General features: G+C 39.4%; 1 protein-coding gene across 1 annotated transcript in view; it reads left to right on the forward strand.

Moving 5' to 3' along the window:
- The first annotated feature begins 7,324 nt into the window (after positions 1 to 7,324).
- The window catches only part of HHAT (hedgehog acyltransferase), a 143,752-nt gene continuing 126,932 nt past the window's right edge, over positions 7,325 to 24,144 (forward strand). Inside the window, exons 1-3 of the mRNA XM_070948658.1 lie at positions 7,325 to 7,433; positions 13,016 to 13,077; positions 21,489 to 21,602. Of these exons, the coding sequence (XP_070804759.1) occupies positions 7,325 to 7,433; positions 13,016 to 13,077; positions 21,489 to 21,602 (285 nt within the window). The remainder of the gene's footprint in view (positions 7,434 to 13,015; positions 13,078 to 21,488; positions 21,603 to 24,144) is intronic.

The following is a 24,144-nucleotide window of genomic DNA, read 5'->3' on the forward strand; positions in this document are numbered from 1 at the left end:
GCAAGGGTTTGGGCGAACCCTTAGCTCTGATTGCTGGCTGGGCCTGCCTACCCACCTCTGTTCTATGCTATCAATTTATAACTTACTTTCTGGCTCGTTGGCTGGCCCAGCTGCATTCCACGCCACCCCTGCTGTTCTCACCGGAGCTGCCTGATCTGATTAGGAGCCTGTTTGAAGCTCCGTTTCTCTCCCAAAGGGGCATGTGTGAGCGAAGCGAACCCTTTGTTAAAGAAAATGCAGCCCACCTCTGCTTTAATGTACAATGAGAGCTTATGCATCGAAGACAAATTCCTTGTGTGTCCAATCACAGTTGGCCAATAAAGAATTCTATTCTATTCTATTCTATTCTATTCTATTCTATTCTATTCTATTCTATTCTATTCCATTCCATTCCATTCCATTCCATTCCATTCCATTCCATTCCATTCCACCCCACCCCACTCCACTCCACTCCATTCCATTCCATTCTATTTAAGAACTATACAATAGTGTAAATGAGAGATAATCAGTAAATGGATAATTGCAATGAAAAAGCCATTTCTATCCATCCAAATCATGTTGTAGTTGATGTATGCCTCTCTGTGGAAGCAGAGATACAGAATATAAACTTGACATCTGAGGAAGAAAAAGTTTCTACTACACCCAGAAGTCTGTGAAGTCCATAGCCCTATAAAGTCATGTTCCCTCCTGTTTATCATATGGAAAATAATATTTTTAATTTAGCCTTTAAATATATTTGTATATTGCTTATTATACAATTACATCTCAAACTGGTTTACTGTACAATAAAATTGTTATATAAAATATTAAAACTATATATTAAAACCATGTTCATTTAAAAGACAGGAAAACAAGTCATGCACCAGATATTACTATCCAATATTATTAATGGAAAGTGTGGATAAAATGGTAAGTTTTTGTGGGTTTTGTTTTTTGTTTTGTAATGGATGATGGCAGTGAGGCAGAGATCAGACTTTTATTCAAAAAGGACTTTACAAATGTATACAAAATACTCTAGATCAGGGCTGTCAAATTCTCAGCCCGTGGGCCGGATGTGTCACATGCTGGCCACGCCTATGCCCAGTTTAGCGAAGGGGGGAAAAGTCCCGATATGTCACGTGACACTGTCATGATGACATGAGTTTGACACCCTTGCTCTAGATCAGGGGTGGGCAAATGTGGCTCTTTTACAACCTATGGACTTCAGCTCCCAGAATTCCCAAGCCAGACAATTCCCCATGCTGCCTGAGAAATTCTGGGAGTTAAGTCCATAAGTCTTAAAGTTGCCTAGATATTCCCATTCTAAGGACAGTGATTTGCTATTTGTGTCACCTTACTGTGCATTTCTAAGAGTTTTTTTTATATTATACTAACTCATTTTATATTTTACTAACTCAATTATTTTAAGTGAGCCTAAACAATACATCTTTTACTTCACCCCTCCTGTTCTCAGTCCTCAATTATTTGTTGCTAGTGAACACTTTGTTATTACAACATACAACTGTATGTGTTAGATACATTTTATCTCTCAGACTTTGATCGCTTTTACTATCTCTCCTCCTCCTTTCCCCAGAGACTTGCTTCTCCCAATTTCTTCCTTCAGGGATTTGAGTTGGTTGCTCACCATAGAATTATCTCTTCTTCCAGTGATGAAATGTTACCTCTCAGCCTTGACAATGTCCCAACAGACTCTATGGGAATTCTCCTTTGGGTGAATGTAAGAATGTCTCCCGATGGCTGCCTCCTTGCCCTAGGTCCTTATAGATTCCACGGTTACTTTTTTCTGGCCCCGGCAGCCAGGGTCAGAAGACCCAGGATCTATCAATCTACCAGATTCCATCTTCTCAGGATTCAACCTCTGTTTATTGGCTGAAATTGTCTCATTAGTGCATCCAGTTATTGGTTTCCAATGGGTCAGGGGTCTGCAACCTTAAACACTCAAAGAGCCATTTGGACCCATTTCCCACAGAAAAGAAAACACCGGGAGCCACAAAACCTGGGTGGGTGTGGCCAACTCAATGCCACGCACTTCTACCAGTCACATGATTCCCCCTAGCCACACCTACCCAGCCAGTCATTAGGGCAAAGAACCAGTTGTTAAAAAACACCGAGAACCACAAAATCCTTTCGACATCTCTCTCTCTCTCCTCCCTCCCTCTGTCTCTGCCCTGGCTGCTTCTCCATCCCCGCCATCACCCTTACCCTCTCAGGCCAGGAGAGGAGTGACTGGGAGGGGAGGGCGAGGGGCAGGGCCAGCCAGTGGTGGGATCACCTGACAGGGAGCCATAGAAGAGGGCCCAAAGAGCCACATGTGGCTCCAGAGCCGCAAGTTGCTGACCCCTGCAATAGGTAAATAGGATCCCTGATCCAGATGCTATAGAGCAGGGGTGTCAAATGCACACCGTCACATTGTCGTCATGTGACCTATCGCGACTTCCTCCCCTTCACTAAACCGGGGATGGGTGTGGCCAGCGCATGACGCATCCGGGCCATGCTCTGTGAGTTTGACACCCCTGCTATAGAGAAGCCTTAACACTCCTTAACACAGCTTTGCTGGCTGAGGAATTCTGGGAATTGAAGTCCATAGGTCTTAAAGTTGCCAAAGTTGGAGACCCCTGGTCTAGAAAACTATTTGATTATAGCAATCTTCCTCAAATGGTTACCATATTTTGTGTTAGACCCAAGTTCCCATTATTTCTTTGCATGGATCTTTGCATGTTTTTTTTTTTTTTTACCCAAGACAGCTAATTCAACAAGGGACTGCCTCATACCCCCAGGGAGGAAAGGGGCTCCAAGCAAAATTAGGCTCAGCTGCTCCAGTTTCCGATTTTAATGAACTTCCAAGCAGCAAAAAAAAAACCACCCAAATCCGAAATCGGTTAAAATTTAATCCCCGGAGCTTTAAACATTTGTTTTTTGAGTTCCCACCACCACCTCGATTGCCAGATGTGAAGGTACCAATTAAAACATGGAGGAACAATGATATTGACGTAAGAATCAATGCTATTTCCGGTTTTTGCAGAATCTTTTTTTTTTCTTTTAAAAAAAAAAAAGCTCTTGGCTTGCCCGCAGGTAAGCAAAGCTAAGCCTGCAGGTTGCAGCAAACCATCGCTCTTGCAATGCAACTACTTAGGCCATCTTGCTCCTCATCGCTGCTCGCCAAATACCTACAGAAAGTGGGGGGGAAAACCGGTGTAAAGAAGCGTTGAGGTGCGTCTCCTGAATTATTCCCGCACATGAAGCGCACGGACGGAAAGAAGCGATTCCCTCCGTTTACACCCGAATAAAACGCCCGCTGAAAACGCCCCGCCCTCAGCCAAGAAACAGGCGGGGTCGCGGCTTATTGGGCCGGAGCCGGAAACGTGAGAGGCTGGGCTCAATGCCGCGCAAGGAGGCGGGCGATGTGGCAGGTCGGTGCGTTTGTTTTGTCTCGCGTTGTTCCTTAGGTAAAGATTGCTGGCGGCGATCTCCGGTAAAAAAATAAGCTCCTTTGTTGGGGAGAAAGGATGCTGGGCAAAGGTTTCGCGCCCGGAGACTTTGAAAGGCCCCGGCACTGCGTGCCGGATGAGAAGAACAAAGAAATGTGGTTAAAAGATGCATCGTTTCTGTGCAGGGGGCAAGAAATCCACGAAAAGTATGGGAGCGCTGCGCCCGTTTATAGCGGCATCAGCTTCTGGTGATGCTTCAACCTTGGCAACTTTAAGCCGGGAAGACTTCAACTCCCAGAATTCCCCAGCTGGCTCCAAAGTTGGAGACCCCTGGACTATAGCACAACAAACCCCCCTCCTTCACTGTTTCCCAGCTTTTGCACAATTCTTGTTCATTTGGTTGATTATCATATCTAACCATTTCTAACCATTTCATGCTCTGCCGTACCCTTCTTCTTCTTCTTTTTTTAAATTTGATTTCTATGCCACCCTTCTCCGGAGACTCAGGGCGGCTTACAGTGCGTTAAGCAATAGCCTTCATACTTTCGTATATTTATACAAAGTCAGCTTATTGCCCCCACAAACTGGGTCCTCAATTTACCTACCTTAGAAAGGATGGAAGGCTGAGTCAACCTTGAGCCTGGCGAGATGCGATCTTACTTTAATTGCAGACAGCTGGTGTTAAATTACAGTGCTTCTGTCTGTTGAGCTAAACCAGGCTCCCTCAAGCAAAAATCCTTCAATCTGTCCCAACATCAGGGTCTTTTCCAGTGAACTCTTCTCATTAAGTGGCCAGAGTACTTGAGCTTCAACTTCAGTAGCTCTCCTTCCAAAGCACACAGGGTTGATTTCCTTTAGAATTGATTGGTTGATTTGATCTCCTTGCGGTCCGAGGGACTCTCTCTCTCAAATCTTCGCCAAAGCCACAATTAGAAAGCAAAATGTGCTTAATATGGCACTCCTAACTAAGTTTGCTTAGAAGTGAGTCTCCGCGTGTTCACGGACACCTGTTTCCTCTTGTGGGATCAGCCTGTGCCACAGTAGATGGACTATCCTCAGGCATCTTTGCGTGGCTTCTGTTAGTGTAATGAGTCCCCTGTTCAAATACCACCTGCAGTTAGGTTCATCAACTAAGTAGGACGTTCTTCTGTTTGTTTGGTAGAAAGTATTGTAAAATCAGAATACATATTGTATACTGCATGTTTTACAAGCTATAATGCTGAAAAATACAGGGAGAAAATTGCCCACTAAGAAGGATGGCTGATTGTTTTTTTAAAAAAAGATATGAACTGATCCAATCACCAACTGATCATCCATCAGCCCTTCCAGGTAGCCCAGGGCAGGAAATCAAACCCCTGAGCACTACTGCTATCTTTATTGTAAGGTTACATACAGTAACAATGTTGCAAGGCTGGAAGTTTCACATTTCAGAGAACTGGAGAGAATAATTTCGGAGGTGCTTTCTCTATCGCCATTCCTGCTTTAGACTCAGATTTCTCTTACTGTGACATATTGTTGTCTAGGTTGCCTGTGGCTCTTCCTCCTGTCTCTGAAGGTTATTCTCACAGACATTACATTGTCTCATACTGCTTGTCTGTGGTCTGGTAGCCTGCTGGGTAACGATGGGGATATTTTGGTCTATTATTAGTCCCCTCAGAGCACCGCACAATCTTGCTTCCGAATATGATCTTTGAGAGGAAAAGGTTTCTTTCCCTCCTACTGTGTACATATACGAAGAGGTAAGCTTTGTGGAATTCAGTGAACAAATTGAACATATTCTGAGCTATATTAGTGGGTCCATGTAACACACTTACACATGTTTGGTAAAAAAATTGTGGAACAATGGGAAAGGAATTATAATTTAACAATGTCCACTGCATATAAGGAAAATCAATATAAAATGTTTTATAGATGACATATGCCCCCTGAGAAACTGGCAAAAATGTTTAAAGATAAATCAGCTAAATGTTGGAAATGTCACCAGTTACCAGGTTCTTATTACCATATATTACCATACCAAGAGCCGAAGTGGCGCAGTGGTTAGAGTGCAGTACTGCAGCTACTTCAGCTGACTGCTAGTTCAGCAGATCAGCGGATCAAATCTCACTGGCTCAAGGTTGACTCAGCCTTCCATCCTTCCGAGGTGGGTAAAATGAGGACCCAGATTGTTGGGGGCAATATGCTATTTAGTATACTGTCTTTGGTATAAACCGCCCAGAGTCCTCGGAGAGTGGGCGGCATAGAAATACGAATAATAAATAAAAATGTTGTGGACTTGTCCAGAAGCTAAAAATTATTGGAATAAAATTAAGATATGGCTGGAAGAAATTATACAACAGTGTATTGATTTAAAACCAGAACTGTTCCTATTGGGTATCCTACCAGAAAAAAATAGCAAAGAAAATATTTATTTGATTATACATGTAATAACAGCTGCAAGGGTTGTTTATGCACAACATTGGAAAGCAGAGAAAATACCTTTGGAAGGAAAAGTAATTAAAAAAAATTAGATTGTGCAGAAATGAATAGATTGACTATGATGATTAAAGAAAGAGAAGATTCAGAATACTTTAAGATAAGGAATCAACTCTACTATTGGTTAGAAAAGAGATACAAATAAGTAAATTAATAGTTATGTATAAAAATGCTACAATCAGAATATTTTGTTAGTGATGAATTGTTGTAATTGATTGGATGAGAATGAAGACAGAAGAAATAACAAAAAGAATGATTGGAGACAACACCGAGATGTCACACGGAAGGAATGACTGATATATTAAATGTTTGTTTGTTAAAAAATAGAAGACTTTTAATAAAAAAAATTGTGGAACAGGAATCGGTTGAATTTAGAAGAGTTTTCTCTCAGGGAACTGGGCATCAGATTACAGTCTTAAAATTTAGTGTTTCCATTTTAATATTGTTCTTAACCACATAGTTAAGGATAGGAATGTGGAACCTACGACCTTCCTGATGTTGGTTAAACACAATGGCCTCAGTCAACATAATCTATGATAAAGGATTCACCGTGCTTCTCCATCCCTGCCACAGGCCCCATTGTCCAGTTGTGTTTCAGCAGCCAGGAACTTACTATTATAACTTCCTGTGCCCCTCCCCCCAATTTTTTTTCCACTCAGAAATTTCATTTTTCTTGAGAGCCAGTTTGGCCTAATGGCAAAGGTACTACTAGACTAAAAACTAGGAGACTATGAGTTCTAGTTCCACCTTAGGCATGTAAACTAGCTGAGTGACTTTGGGCCAGTTACTCTGTCAGCCCACACATCAGGTGCAGGCAACAAGCCAATTCCTGTTCCAGGCAATGGATCAATACAAAAAATTAACAATACATTTCTTCTGAAAAATGATTTCTTAGCTGTAGTTCAGAAACAAGCTGTCCTATTTCTAATCAGACCATGATATTGTCTTCTTCACTAATTGTGTACTTATCATGGTCATGTTGATTTCCACCATTCCAGAAAGTTCTAAGAAAGGTCAAATTGTTTTGCTTCTACTTTGTGCATTTCAGGAATGGAAAAAGCCGAAGTAAGTTTTGAAGAGGGGAGTCTAATTTTGGCCTGGAATTTAGTTAAAAAACAGTCTTTACTCATATTTTGTAGATATTTTATCTATCTAGCTATCTATTTGTGTTGATGCATAGGGCTTCTATTTTTACATTTCAACATCTCTTCTTAGACTCTTAGGAACCCAAACTATAAGTCTCTTCCTCTTCCATCTTCCATCTTTTATTCTGAAAAATAAAATTTGAAATTCCTCTTCAAGTTTCTGTGGTCCTGTCTGACATTTCTATGTGGGACTAACTAACTAAATACTAAATATGTTATCTCATTGTTTTTAGGTGTATTGCTAAGATGTCCTTCTAAGTGTTGAGAAGCCTAAAAATGTTCCTCCAGTCAGAGATTTTGCCTAGATGGGAATTGTGTCTTTACTTGTTTCTTTCTTTTGGCTCTCATTTTTATTCTTTCTATGAAGTCTTCCAAGCTTCTCAAGGTAAGTCTCAACTTTAGGCCCATTATCTTTAGGTGTTATTTTTTGCTTTTGTAGTTTTCAATAAATTGAAATAAAAAGTACAAAATATGTAACTATTTTCCTACAGTACCAGGCAGAGTGTTGCATTGAGTCAGTTTGCTTGTGTGCATTTTTCTTAGAATAGTGAGTAGATACAAGATTCTTTGTAATTCATACAAAGGAAAAAGAAAGCAACATAAAATAAGCAACATAAAATAATCTGTATAAGAATAAATGGGTTTGTGATGAATGTGTAGGCTGCCATATCTGGGGCCAACATATCTTTTTTCATGCTTTATTTGATTCAATTGATTATGTACCATCAAGTTGTTTTGATTCTTAGCAGCTACATATCCGGGAAAATGTCATCTGTTGTGATGCTCATTGGCAACAGTGAGGTGCAGAAATATGTGAGGTCCTGGAAGCCAATTTACATAATGAATCTACAACTTAGGTGTTAACTTTCTCCAAAAAGACTAAAAATTGAAGATTTTTTAAAAAATTGCTCCTACAGTAACTTCTACATGGTATATAGTATATTTTCCCCAAATTGAGTTTTAACGCAAAAGAACTTTCCAGCTAACACGACTTCTGAAACTTTCAGAAATTGGTTCACATTGGAAATCACCCACTTTGAAAAAGGTTTAGATAAGTAGTATCTACCATTGCATCATATAATTCACAATATACCTACCTACTTCAATAACTTCTGCACTACCAGAAGATCCTCTTTGCATAACCTATGACAGGTTTGAATAGCTGCGTGCTGTAAATTTTCCTTTCCTTTTCCTGGAATCCCAGAGACCCTGAGATCATATTGCAAAAAAGATTTGTTGAAGTGCTGTGTAATTTTCTGCCAATTTTTAGTGAGAAATCAAGGGGAAAAGCGTGCAAGGTTTGGATTAGCTTAATGCACCTAAAACGCTCATCCCCTCAATTGAGAAAATAGAAAGTAGAAAAGTGGAAATAGAGAATAGAAGTAGAAAATTCTTTCCTCAGTCAGAGGTCATTATGCCAGGTCACTTGAAGACGCCAACTCCCAGAATTCCTCAGCCAACTATGCTGCCTAGAGGATTCTGGGACTTGAAGTCCACAAGGCTTAAAGTTGCCAAGTTTGGAGACCTCTGCACTATGCTATTGTCCTGTTCCTCAAGCCTCTTGGTTACAAAACAAAATAAAACTTTGTATAGAACAAAATAAAACTTTGTATGCTTCTATTTAGTGATTAAACACATATATTGTCACTTACCAGTTCAGTAACATGAGATATGTGCTAATTCTTTAATGTATATGTTCAATTTTCTCCTCCTTTGGAGGAATTTTTTAGAGTTGGAATTAGGTTACTCAATGTGCTTGGAATAATCTTGATTGTACTTGATATGTAAAAGAATAAATGTTATATGTATCTGATATATTATTGCTCTTATTATTGCTCCACCTCACAAGGTTGTGAAAACAGGGAAAATAGTAGAGAAGGAGTGTTATGTATGCCACCCTGATCTCTTGAAAAAAGCTAGCATCCAATAAATAGAACTACTTCTGTAAAGTGACTTCTGCTATTCTTCATTTTTTCCACTAGGAGGAGATAGCATAACAGTTTTTAGAATGTTGAAATAATAATAATTAATGTAGCCAATAACAAGGTGGTTTATATAAACAATTATCATTAGGATGTTAGATGTTTTAACCACTAACATTTCAAATTATTTTTGTCTCTGATTTTTGAACTGATAATCTATCTTTATGTATAGAAAACAAAGGTATTGATATCCTTCATTATTTTAATATCCTCATATTTCAACTGAGAACTCAGTCATCACAAGAAATGTATAATTCATGGGAACAGATTGAATCTAAGCCTGGTTTTGAGTAATCTGAAACTCCACAAAGTGCTCAACAATAATATTTTAGCACAAGAAGGATTCTATGATTGCTGCTGTTTTGAAAATGACCAGGTGTGGGCTATAATAGCAATGTGATTTTGTTCCAGAATAGTTCATAATGTTGAAAGGAAAGCTGAGTTTTCCAGAAGCTCAGTTCAAAAATGTTTGTACTAAATGGACAGCTTCTTGAAAAATATACTTAGAAGCTATAGTAGAAAATACTAAAATTAAACAGTCAGTGAAGTGTAATAGTAGAATTTTGTCTCAGCAACACAATAGAAAGGTGTTAAAATGGAAGAGACAAAATAGAATGAGAAGAAGCTACTGGTAGTAATACAGAGCATTAATAGAGCATATTTCAGTAGAACATCTATGGGTTATTCGGATTAAAATAGTAATTGTAATAGAATAAGAAACTTGAGAATCCACTTGAAATGTAAGACAATTGGACAATGGTTTAATTTAGCAGATAGACATTAGTTGTTTCTTTCCTCGGCTTATCCTAGGGTTGATGGTACCCATGAAAAGTCATAAATGCTTGCCATTATGATTCTTATTGCTGTTGTTAAAGTTCTCAGATATTTATGCTCATTTTTCCTCACTGTACTGTATGTGAGGGCATTAACTTCAAAAGAAATCTTTCTGTATATCTGAGGTGGCAACAGAAACTATACAGAGAGGTTTTCAAAAAAACATTTGCTCCAGTATTGCAGATTAGAATATTAGATTTGACGGGAGAAAAATGATTTGGAAGACGTGTGGTGCCCGTGTACTCTCTCTTGGCACTCATTAAATCAAATGTGTCTGCAGCTCTATAGTCCTAGTGCAAAATCTACATTTCTAGATTAGATACTAGGATGGGCACTTTTTAATGCAATTATTTACTTCCGGGGATAGACACAAGGAAACATATATTTAGGAGGCGGGGGAAGGGATTACTTAAAGCTTTATACAGACCCACCAACTTCTACAAACAATTTAGAAAATCACCAATAATTTTGGTGGAGTTTGAATGAAAGTCATCTCTGTCTCTGTCATACTGAATAAAAAATTGGTAGATTAGTGTTTTGTAAGATGAAACGATCAGTAGTCTTTATTTGACTATGTGTTTTTGTCCCGCTCATTTTCCTGATGTTGATTTAGTTCACTTAACACCCTGCTGCAATTTTCAATTTTTTTAAATAAAGTTTTTTATTAGTAGTTCAAAATTAAAAACATTGGACATAGATATGACATCACTGGTCCCAAACATCTTCCAACACTTTAAGTTAATACATAATATACTAATGATAATATAATAATATATTCCTTACACCTTATACGTTATTTAAACATAGTATAATAATAGTAATTTATACCTTATTCCTATACAATTAAACATACCTATATCTACATATACCTATCTATACAATTCACATACATATTTATAACGTATATAATTCTAGTCTAACACTACACATTTGTCTCGGCTAACCCCTGCTGCAATTTTCAATTAGGGATGGCTACCAAAGAAATTTACAATTAACAATTAAAGTCAGACAAAGAGATATGTAATTAGAGATTCTGATCCCTAGTGATTGATGATACCGAACTTGATTTTCAGCTCTCTCCTCTGCTGGATAACCAGGCTAAGAAAAAAAAAAAGGAAAGGAAAAATATTCTCAGAGAAGATGATGTTTATTTTGGGCATCAAAAAAATAAGAGGAAAAACTCATTTCTTGAAGAGATGAATTTCTTCAGCTAGATATTAAGAATCTCCTCTGAAAACCAAAGGTGATAAATCAAAAGTTTAGCTCTTCATCTTGAAAGCTGCTTCTAAGTGATGCTCAGTTAATAGCTTGAACTTTTGAGGCATTCTCTCTTGCCAGACTTAAAAATGGAAATTGAATTTTGTTAAGGAATAATTGTTGGAGAGAATCTATTTGATATCCAAAACGTTAGGCATAAGAAATATTTGTAAAACATTAATTCTTTTTTCTAGCTGTCTTTGTTGGTCAGTAAGGCAACATAAATGCACATATCCACTTATTGGAACCATTGGTTAATTAAGCAATTATTAGCTGATTTGCTCCAGCCAATAAATAAATAAATAAAATGAAATGTAATAAATAGCCATGGTAGCACAGTGGTTAAATGCAGTATAGGACTTACACCAGTTCATTTAGTGACCATTCAAAGTTACAGTGGCACTGAAAAAAGTGATTTATGTCCGTTTTTCACACTTATGACCATTTCATCATCCCCATGGTCACGTGATCAAATTTTGGATGCTTGGCAACTGACTCATATTTATGACGATTCCAGTGTCCTGGGGTCCTGTGATCCACTTTTGCGACCTTCTTAGAAGCAAAGTGAACGGGGAAGCCAGATTCACTTAACAACTGTGTTGTAACTTAACTGCAGTGATTCACTTACCAACTATGGCAAGAAAGGTCATAAAATGGGACAAAATCCACTTAACATACATTTCGCTTAGCAACAAAAATTTTGGGCTCAATTGTGATTGTAAGTTGAGGAATACCTGTATTTCAGACAAATACTGCCTATACTGCCCCCCTCCCTCTGCCCATAGCCTGGAGTTTGATCCTGGCAGGGCTTAAGTTTGACTCAGCCTTCCATCCTTCTGAGGACCCAGATTGTAGGGGACAATAGGTGAATAATGCTTCTACACTTGTAAACCTCCCAGAGAGTGCTGTAAACCACTATGAGATGATATATACCGTATTTTTCAGAGTATAAGACGCATTGGAGTATAAGACGCAGCTTAGTTTTGGGGGAGGAAAATAGGAAAAAAAAATCTGCCTACCAGGTATTGATCTGGCTAGTCTGGTCAGCTTCAGCACATTAGTTTGCTGGTTTTTATCCCCTGCTTGGGGATAAAAAACAGCTTCTAAAGCACAACTGATCTTTGGAGAGAGAAGCAATGAGAAAAGCAGGCTAGCGCCTTGTTAGGGCTGAAAAAAAAGCTTCAAAAAAGCTATATTTGGAGTATAAGACACACCCAAATTTTCAGCCTCTATTAGGAGGGAAAAAAGTGTGTTTTAAACTCGGAAAATACGGTGGGTCTAAAGGCTATTGCTATCGCTAGAAAAAATATTACAAGATACTATACTGCAGACTCTCATCTTCTCTATTTAACTAACTTTTTTGCTTAACACTGTTAATATTGAGTCCACATGCCACTGATATCCACTGTTCTTAGAGCTGTTCTGATGTCATTAAAAAAAAGCCTCATTCGTATTATATTGTTGCTGCTGTTTGCAAATTTTTTAAAGATAGAGCATTCTGAGTAGAGAACTTGCTTGCATCAAGAGGTCTATAGAAGGTGGAGTTTTAGTAAGTGGGTTGTCAACATAGAAAAAGTTGCTTTTATTCAGATGTATCCTTTTTTACAAATTGGAAACTTTGCATGTTTTATTTTTGTTCCTATTTGCTTATTGACAAGTTGATCAAATTGGACAGGTTGTGAGAGTCATAGACCTAATTGACTGACAATTCCTAATCTATTAACATATTCTGTAATAACTCTTACTTCCCTTAAAAAAGAGACTCACAGGCCTTAGTAGGCTTTCACTGTAATAATACTACTTGGAATTTATTTTTTTCTTATGTCTTCTCTTTGTAAGAGAGTTGATAATATTGTGCTGTTGCTGTTGAACTAAAATTTTCTTATTTGTGCAGAATACGAAGAAGAACTTGATAGAAAATTTGAACTGGAGAAAAATACACTGGGGTTGAGGAAGGTAAGATCAATGAGATTAATTAAAGTGCATTGAAATGTGATTGAGATTGGATGACAGTAAGCAGTGCTGAGCTTTGAGGCCTAGTGTGATCAAGATGAAGGTAGAGCATTTTGATACAAATTACGATAAAACCTCTGTCCATCCAGTGCAAAATGGCTTGTCAAATTGTCATGCTATGACTTGTCAATTAACATGGCCTGTAGTACTTAAAAGAAAAATATAATTAGCACTATGTTAAATTTTGCATATTGTTTGCTGTATAGCAGGGATGTCAAACTCAAGGCCTGCGGGCCACATTCGGCCCACGGGGCTGCCCTGGAAACAGCAAAGGACGGGCTTGCAATGACTCTGCCAGCGAAAACGAAGCTTGGGAGGGGAGCTCGGGAGGCATTGCGCGCAGCTCACCCGAGCTCTGTTTTCGCTGGCAGAGCGCTCCCCAACACAAGTGATGTCGAGCTGGCCACGCCCACCCTGGCCATGCCCCCCCCAGTCCCCCGAGGTCAAACACAACCCTGATGCAGCCCTCAATGAAATTGAGTTTGGTACCCCTGCTATATAGCCTTGAGCACTGTTCTCTCTGTAGGGTGGGTTAAAAGAGGCAACACTGTTCAGTTAGTCCTCAATTTACAACCACAATCGAGCCCAGAATTTATGTTGCTAAGTGAGACATTTGTTAAATGCGTTTTGCCCCATTTTACGACTTTTCTTGCCGCATTTGTTAATCACTGCGGTTGTTAAATTAGTAACACGGTTGTTAAGTGAATCTGGCTTCCCCATTGACTTAACAAAAGGTCATAAATGATAATCACATGACCCCGGGAAACTGCAACCGTCATAAATATGATCCAGTTGTCAAGCATCTGAATGGAAATCATGTGACCATGGGGATGCTGCGACAGTCATAAGTGTGAAAAATGGTCATAAGTCATTTTTTTCAGTGCTGCTGTAACTTCAAATCAGGATGGATAAAAATTGATGATTTTTTTTAAAAATAAAAATAATCGGATTTTTTTTTATTGAAATCAATTTTTTTTTATTTTTATCAAATTTGTTTTAATAAAATGCTTTTGGAATAAAAATCTATCTAAAGATAGATATTTGTCTATTTAGGCTGTATATTCTGCAATATTGGGACTGTCGGTGAGTCAACAGCAGGTCAGAGGAGGAACCGCTGCAGGACAGAGATGACAGTTGCTCTTTAAAATTATGATTTAAATCGAGTTGATTTAAATCAAATCCACCCTGCTTTAAATGGTCATTAAATGAACTGTTATAAGTCCAGGACTACCTGTAGCTGCAGCATCACAGTTGAAGCCCTGTATCTTTATACATGCATGCAACATTAATACTTATGTGCAGCTTGTTTTGACTCCCACTGTGGGTACTAAAGCTTGAGTGTGCAAATAACTGCATAACTGCTGTCGCTCACCTTTCAGTGCATTCTATTTCTTAATAATATAAGCTAAAATTGCTTGGAAACAATAACCAAAGTTATTTTTTCTTGGAGGTACCACAAAATATTGAATATTATTATGCTAAAAAGTCTCAGACTCAATTTCTTTTTTAATGTGTTGCCTTATATCTGAAAACATGGCCATGTTTGGGTATGTTTTCAGATATGTTTTTTTTTAACAGATATGAATATGTTTTCAGATACAAGGGTATTTGGGATATTTGAGGCATTGTAGGTTTAGATGCAGATGTGAATCAGTTCCAACCTCTTTTTAATTCTTTCTGCAAAAAATAGCTTCAGCCAAATTTTCTTCCAGTCAGCATCTTCAGTAATTTTGCTTGTGCTGAGTTGAGCTAAGTTTCACTTTTATAAATTAGTTTCATTTGGAATACTTAGTGACATTCACCTTAGAAGACTGTTTTGGCATAGTAAGCTGAATAGTGGCCTATTAAACTATGCCTGTTAACATATTAACAGAGGCATACCTTGCTGAATGTAATTAGGGCTCTTGCATCATACAACTCTTGAGAATGTACGATTTAAAAAGCTAGCGGCTTTTTGCGTATCAATTCATAGCCCTTCCCTTAATAAAATTACCTAAGTCAAAGAAATAACTTCTACCCAATAGAGGGATGTAATTTTACAATTCTTTCCTGTGCAATTCCATATCTTTCTAAAAACCAATTGTCCACCATACTTTTTAAAAATCACCCATGAGTGTGTGTGTGTACATGCATCTTGGGGATGAAATATAATTGTAAGGTTTTAATATAAAGAAACTTTGACAAATTTTGGATGGCAGCCATGAGAGTTTGCCTTTCTTAGAGATGTATCTAGTTACTCTTTCACAACTGTTAATATTCCTGTGCTGTTGGTATGTTATATTTTAAGAAGCTTATTTATGTCAATTTATATGGCTGCAACTCTGGATGACTTACAACTATTAAAATAATGTGATGTGACTATATGTATGTGTGTGTATATATATGTATGTGTGTGTGTGTGTCAGAGGTGGGTTTCAGCAGGTTCTGACCAGTTCTGGAGAACTGGTAGCAGAAATTTTGAGTAGTTCGGAGAACTGGTAGTAAAAATTCTGACTGGCCCCGCCCCCATCTATTCTCTGCCTCCCAAGTCCCAGCTGATCGGGAGGAAATGGGGATTTTGCAGTAACCGTCCCCTGGATTGGGGTGGGAATGGAGATTTTATAGTATCCTTCCCCTGCCACGCCAATCAAGCCACGCCGACCAAGCCATGCCACCCCCACCAAGCCACCCCCACAGAACCGGTAGTAAAAAAATTGAAACCCACCACTGGTGTGTGTGTGTGTTTGTATAATGTCTACACCACTCATCTGATCTAAGTAACTCTCTTTCTCTCTCTCTCTCTCTCTCTCTCTCTCACACACACACACACACACACACACACACACACACACACAAAATACAGTACAGTAACATGTTCAATTGTTGTATAATGTCAAAATTGTGTGACTTCAACTGAGCCCCAAGTCTTGACTAGTTGTTTCAAACCCATGTAGGAACTTGATTCTATATTTCTGCAGCTCACACCTATGTATACTTTTCCTCTGAGTCTATTTTTCAGGCTTTCTTCTCTGTTCCAGTTGAGTTTTTAGAACCACTCGCTTGCTGTTTCCTTTCCTTAGGCTCCTGTGTTTCCCATGGCATGTTGATTTTTCAAATGCCTGTGCATGTTTCTTGTTAGTGACATTCATGTGTTTTTGTGTTCCCTCCTTTTTAGAAGCAGAGTAGCACAATACAAGTAGTCCTCATTTACTGATCACAATTGGGACCAGCAACCTGATGGTTAAGTCAGGCGGTCATTAAGTGAAACGATGACTGTGCTTACTATCATACTTCAGCTTTCCTTTCCTTTATAGACCTGTGGCCTGTGTTGTAAATGTGAGGACTGGTTGAAAGTTATTTTTTCGTCACCATTGTAACTGTGAACAGTCAGTGTACAAAGCCGTCTCTAAACAAGGACTATCTATAATTGTGGGAGGCAATTGATAGGATTAGGATAGCTCAGCCAATGGTAACTAATGGTCTTTTTTATAGCTTAGCTTGTGACACTTGTGACAGGCCACCTGCTTCTCTCTGGTAAATAGAAGGAGCCAGCACTTATATGAACATTCTATAGCATACATTTTTGTATTTAATATGAAAGGGCCGTTGGCTGTTGCACAATAGTTTCTTTTCTCATAGGTCTACAGCAGTGGTGAAATGTAAAATTTGTTACTACCGGTTCTGTGGGTGTGGCTTGGTGTGGGGAGTAATGTGACTGGGTGGGCGTGGCCAACTATTTTTTTAAAAAACTTTTAAAAGCATTTTTTCTACAACCTCAGGTTGTAAAAAAATGCTTTTAAAAGACTCTGACGATCCCAGCTGAGCTGCGCAATAATCAGAGGCTTTTTTTTTTTACTTTTAAAAGCATTTTTTCGGCCGAAGAAAAAATGCTTTTAAAAGTAAAAAAAAAACCACCCTCTGATGATCGCGCAGCTCAACTGGGCAAGGGGGTGTGTGTGCGCAGGGATTTTTGCTACCAGTTCTCCGAACCACCTGCCGCCATTGCTACCAGATCGGGTGATCCGGTCCGAACCAGGAGCATTTCACCCCTGGTCTACAGATGTTGAGAAGTATAAAGCTGTTTGTTGTGTTATAAACTTTTATGACAACATATTTTGAGTTTAAAGCAAGAAAGCAGTTCTTGGGACATATATTTGAAATCTGTGCCACACTCCTCAAGGAATAATGGAAGCATAACAGAGACAATCATGATTGTCTGCTTTCTGTTCTAATTTGGAAATTCCTTTTGATCAACACTGTGCAAAGGATGTGTTGTTCTTGGCAGATTTCCTGGGAATAGATCTCCAAAAGTGAATATTACCTTGCAATTTGAAAGGGAAGCATTAGGAGACAAAAGGCAAAAGTTTTGTTTATCTGTTGCATGTTATCTCCTAATTCTCTGCAGTTTGAAATAGTGACTTACAATAAAATGTAGGCGTAAAAAAGAAAATATGTAACTAAATGCAGCTATCAAATGGCAGTTTGTCATAGACCAATAAAATAATTTTGCTCCCCTCTCTGATGCAATATTTGGGAAAGGCTACTCATGCAGAGAGTTTCACCAGCCAAATGGCAATTAGTTGCAGTCATCATTTTGATAGGGTCCCATTTACTTTTTGTGGTGGGAGAATTCTCTGTTTCTCCTTTTCCATTAAATAGATAAATTATCTCATTACACATTAAACATATAAACACACTGAACATATCTTTTAAAGTACAAAGTATTTTAACTTACTGCACCTGTGTATGGTTTGCCAATTGCACAGTGGCAAATAGGACAGCACTCCAGAGGGTTAACGTCATTGCCCAGAGGATCAATGGTTGTCCTCTCCCCTCTTTGGAAGAGTTTTATAGCTCCCGCTGCCTTAAGAAAGTTCAGATTTTTTTTAAAAGATCCATCTCATCCTGGACACCCATTTTTTGAACTATTACCATCTGGCTGATGGTACAGAATAATAAAAACAAGGACAAATAGTCTGAAAAACCACTTCTAACCCAGGGCAGTAACTATACTGATTTCTACTGTATAGTGCAGACATCCTCAAACTAGGGCCCACGGGCTGGATATGGCCCGCCAATGCAAAGTATCCAGCCCACGGAGTGGTGGGATTCAGCCCCGCCCCTCACCGTCGCCTTGTCTTCCAGTGAGCATCCACTCCAGTTGCACTTCTGGTTAGTTATTTCACCGGTTGAGCTGCACTTCTGATCACACCGCTGCTGCCGAACATAAGGCCGAAGAGTCCGGGGGAAGGGCCAGCTGACTGAGGGGTGATCTCGCCACATGATCCAGGGCTGGGGGGGGGGTGAGTAGGGGAGGGGTTGCTGCTGGCTTGAAAAGCAGCTGCCAGCTTATAAAGCAGTGTTTTAAAAGTCTTTAAAATGCTTTAAAAACAGCCTTTCAGGATGTTTTTCACAGCCATATAAGGGCTGGTGGGTGAATAGGGGAGGGGCTGCTTTTAAAGTAGCACTTTAAAAGTGGGTGGGTGAGGGACATGTCTGCTGAAATTGGCTAACACTAATTCAAATGCAACCGCGGTATAAATAAAGAAATAAATAAATAACTTTATTGTCATTGTACGTGTATACATAGTATACCCATACAACGAAATTCACTTAACACTCAAAGGCCAGGTCCAACACACATAACAATCCCCAAACACACTCTCACCCACCACAATTCTCCACCCCTAAACCACCCAAACATCCACACAACAGACCAAGTAGTACTGTCCAACAGCTCACTGATGGTGGCCCTTTAGTTCATTGTTGAGTGCAATTATAGCTCTGGGATAAAAACTATTCAGAGAACGCGTGGTCCGAGTTTTAATTGTTCTGTATCTTCTGCCAGAAGGCAACAGTCCCAAAAGATTGAAGGCGGAATGGGAAGAGTCTCTGAGAATGTTATGCAACTTCCTCAAACAGCGAGATTCGAAGATGTCATCCAGGGCTGATAGCTGGAGTCCGATGATATTCTGGGCAGTTTTAATGATTCTCTGTAGAGCTTTTTTGTCCGCTACAGAGCTGCTCCCATATCATGCAAGAATGCCGTATGTCAGGACACTCTCAATGGTGCTGCGATAGTAGGACAGAAGTAGATGCTGAGATAGATTTATCTTCCTGAGCATTCTCAGGAAGTACAGCCTCTTCTGTGCCTTCTTCACAAGCATGTTAGCATTCATAGTCCATGAGAGGTCCTCCGAGATATAAATGCCCAGAAATTTAAAACTACCCACCCTCTCTACCTCCTCACCATTTATGTACAATGGTAGATGTACATCTCTCTTCCTCCTGAAGTCAATTATAAGTTCTTTAGTTTTTGTGGTGTTAAGTATGAGATTATTTTCATTACACCACAATGTCAGCCCTTGTACTTCCTTCCTGTAAACAGATTTATTGTTCTTATTAATGAGCCCCACCACTGTTGTGTCATCCGCAAATTTAATAATTGCATTAGTGTTATACAGTGCTACACAATGCAGTCATGTGTGTACAAGGAATAAAGGAAAGGGCTTAGCACATAACCCTGGGGGGGTGCTCCTGTGCTTAGTATCAAAGTAGAGGAATGGTAAGATCCCATCCTTACTGACTGTGGCCTACCCTTATCCACAAACAAATCCTCTGATTTATACCCAAATTGGACATTTTAAAAACAACCTGTTGGGTAAAATGGTGTTAAAGGCAGAGCTATAATCCACAAATAACAGCCTCGCATATGTCCCCTGTTGTTCCAAGTGATTCAATACAGTATGGACAACAAGAGACATAGCATCGTCAGTTGATCTATTACCCCTATATGCAAATTGGTATGGGTCCAAAGTAGATGGAAGACTACCCTTAATATAGTTCAACACCAGCCTCTCAAAACATTTCATGACAACAGATGTTAAAGCTATTGGTCTATAATCATTAAGGGATACCACTACTGTCTGCTTAGGGACTGGCACTATAATAGATGTCTTCAGGCAGGTAGGGATGGAGCACTGTGACAGGGATAGATTGAAAATATCCGTGATATCAGCTTCAATAATAATATTATGCTTGAAGGAGAATTCACCCACTACTTTGATTCTTGCCATATATAAAGTACATCCACCAAATTGGTTGCTGAACAATTTTGGTAGATATTCATGTTGTGTATACACATGCAGAAGTGTGGCAAAAAGCAAATCAGTTTGTGAATTCTCCTCCAGGCTTAAAAGACCTTGAGCCCTGTAATCCCAAATAATTCAAAAAAGGAGACTGGTTTCCTATCCCTTCCCTGGCTGCCTCCCCTGCTGGCAGGCACTCACAGGTCATCTGAAACATATGATCAGGAGTTTTATTTTGAAGGAAATACTGTTTGTTTTATTCTTTTTTTAATGGCCTATTTTAAGGAGCCTAAAGCTGCTGTTGTAATGAAGTTAGGCAAGTGGCAAGAAAGTTTGCACTCTTTTTCCCTTGGGGGCGGGTGTCTTAAGTAAATAGATTTCTTGGTTGAGCAAGTACAGCAAGGACAAAGGCAAAATGGACTGCTAAATTGGCCATGCGCAACCAGTCACGTGACCACCCAGCCATACCCACCCAGCTGGTCCGCCCCCCCCAACAGTCTGAGGGACGAGAATCGGCCCACTGTTCAAAAGGTTTGAGGACCCCTGGACTAGGGCATACAACTGATTGCAAAAGGAGCTGCAATCTCTTTGCAAAAGTTTCTATCGGAGCTGGGACCTTGCACTTAGAAGTCTCTAATACAGTGTTTCTCAACCTTAGCAATTTTAAGATCTGTGGATTTCAACTCCCAACATTTTCCAGCCAGTGTTGCCCCAAATGGCTGACTGGGGAATTCTGGAAATTGAAATCCACAGAACATAAAGTTGTGGAGATTGAAATACACTGCTCTAATGAATATAGGAATGAGGGTGAAGGTCCATTCTCCGAGCTTGTGGGATGGTTTCTGAATGTTTTGTTACCAGGCTAGGTAACATTTTCAGTGTAGTTTAGGGGATGTCAATGTTAGTATTCTTCTGTTTATAAGGGCTTCAGGTGTGCATGTGTCAAGCCCTTATAAACAGAAGAACACTGACATCCCCTAAACTCCACTGAAGAGCTCCTAGAGCCTTCATCAACAGCCTTTCTAAGTCTTACTGTTGTGTTCTATGCAATAAACCCATTTGTGTAACAGTCCTGTATTTTTTCTAATTCCTAACATGAAATATTACAGCGATGTGATATGAGCTTCTCCAGGTTGGATCTCTATAATGTGTATCCATCTTCACTAATATGGCAATGTTTTGGAGATGATAGGAATTTCAGTACTGAACATTTTATATGTTCAATTTCTTTATAAGTAAGCTCATTTCAGAAGAGTTTAATGACAGTTTGGTTCCATTGATGTCTAGGATCCAGTTGATTTTGAATGGAGTTTCTGGATGGAATGGGGCAAAGGATATATACTGTGGCTTCTTTTTGGCCACCTGGTGGTATCACTGGTATCCAGCATTTATATGGAAAAGGTATGTGATTTTGTTTTCTACTAAACATTTTCTCATCTGCGTTCTACTAAAATTATAATAATCTGTAACTAAAATTACAGTAATCTGTATTTAGAGTATAAATGCTTAAATATAGTGGTCAGTTTTTGTTATTTCTGTTGTATTTGCGTCTTCCCTTCCTTCAGTGATGCTTCAGACTGGTGACTGTGTTGGACAGTGGGATACAATGTGTTACTCATGTGAAAGGCTTTCTTGTGAATGCAGTATTGGGTCCTCCCATGAACAAAATCTTTGTGTTCATCAAAGATTGAAAGGGATTTAACAATGCTTCTGGATTCTCCACTGCAGCAGGGGCCCCAAACAGTTGAGGCTCCTGATCATATAAAGAAGATCCAGGAATACAAACCCGAGTTGCTTCGATCTTTTCTTCGGCACATAGAATCAAGAGTCCAGCTTTGTTGCCCTTGAATCAAGTTGAGATCTCTCACATAAAAACATGTGGAGAGGGTTACATTTTAAAAGAAAAACTATATGAGGAAAGTTTGACTGATATCCCTCATTTCTTCTTTCTGTCTCCCCTATTACTGTTTTATTTGTTTTATTTATCTGACTATCAGAAGAAATAAATGTGTTATATAGAACATCATTGCACTGAGTTTCCCCTAGGTAGCAGTTGTGATATTATAGTGTTCCTTAGAAGAAATATTGTATTTTATTTGCATGATGTCTTGGTAAAAATAGGAACTGAGTTTTTTTTAGGATGAGGCACAAAACATTCTATTTCCCCTTCTACCCTTGATACCCTTCACTTTGGTTCCCTTGCCACTCTGCAGTCTGCCCTTCACTCCTGTCACCCTGCCCTCCATTGCCCCTGCCATCCTGCCTCCTTGCACTCCCCTGTCTCTGCTACCCTGCAATCTGCTGTCCTGCACCCTACTGCCTCCATCATCTTGTGTTTTGCTGTCCTGCCATCCTTGTGGTCCACTCTGCGCTCTGCCCTGCACCCCCACTGCCCTATGTTCAGCTGCCCCTGCTCTGCCCTACACCCTGGTGCTCCAAAGGTGGAGCAGAGGCCATGCTCCACCTTGGCCTCTGCTGCTCCTGACTTTGTGAAGCAGGCACACCTCCTCAATAGTGGGAAGAAGAAGGCAGGGGTTTTGCAGAACACAGGGCAGGTGGCAGGGGTGCATGGTAGAATGGCAGGAATGGTAGGGTAACTGTGGAGGAGTACAGGGTGGCTAGAAGGGCAGAGATGAGGGAGATAGGCAGATGGGGGAATGGAAGTACACCTTGTAGTTGTAAAGACAGAGTGAATTTTAATCACCTGACTTCAGGGGTGCTGCAACGGCCATAACTTTGAGGACTGGGCATAAGTATAATATGTTTAACACCTTTGTAACTTCAAATAGTCACTGAATGAATGGTTGTTAAACTGTATTCTCATTGACAGTGTAGGACAGCAATCTAAATATAGTAAGTCCATCTGAATAATAACACATTTTAAAAATACCTTGTGGACAACTTGTGGGAGGATTACAAGTAACAGGTAAAACGTTGCCATAATTACAATGAAAGCAGTTGTGCAATTATTTTTAAATGAAAGTAGTTGTTTTAGTTTGTTGAGTTGAAGCTAGTGCTGTCAGGTTGACTTTTAAATCAACAGTGTATGCTAGTTCCTACTGATTGTCTTAATTAAGCAAGGCCTGTGTATATTTTTATCTATTTTAATAAGAACATTACTTTCATGTCAGTATGAAAGAGAGAATCTTTGTAGTTCCTCAGTTTCATCTGAAAGCTTTTTAAAAGATTTTCTGTCCAAATGAATAATTTCACTCATACAAAACTGACTGTAGTAGTTATGGTTCAGAGGATTTGTTTTCAAAGGAAGCATGGAGAAAAGCAAAATAGCTTCTATCTACGATGTTTTTTACTTGTCCACAGCAGCATGTCACATTATATTACAACCCTGAGGTCACACAAGCCTGTGAGTTATTTCAGTGTTATGGCATATAGTGTTTCTCAACCTCGGCAACTTTAAGATGGCTGGACTTCAACTCCCAGAATTCCCCAGCCAGCAATAGGAGTTGAAGTCCACACATCTTAAAGTTGCCAAGATTGAGAAACACAGGCATATAGTGTTTGGCTGTTGCTCAGGTTCCTGTTTAATCACACTGCTCTGTGGTTATGGGCCCAAAATAAGATAATATCAGGCATGCTGGTCTGAGTAGAGGCAAATGTGATAAATAAGTGTGAGGCAAGATTCTCTAATGTTAAACCAAGCATCTTTCTCCTTATTCTATGTTTTGGCATGTTGTATGATTTCATAAGAATTGTGCCCTAGTTCAGTGTTTCCCAAACTTTTGACATATGTGTACCCCTTCTATAATTTTCGTAACGCTGAGTACCCCTCATAAAAAACATATGCTTTAACTCTAACCGTTAGATAACACTGCAATTCTCCGGCGTTTAAACAGCTCCGTGGCTCAACGTCAACTGTTAATGTTCCCGCAGTTTAAAAATGGCTGAACCTGAGCTGCGCGAAGGATGCGCAGAAGTTCCCGCC

Source organism: Pituophis catenifer, unplaced genomic scaffold (assembly GCF_029215685.1).
Source record: "Pituophis catenifer annectens isolate HBS135680 unplaced genomic scaffold, rPitCat1.0.hap2 SCAF_1, whole genome shotgun sequence".
NCBI lineage: Eukaryota > Metazoa > Chordata > Lepidosauria > Squamata > Colubridae > Pituophis > Pituophis catenifer.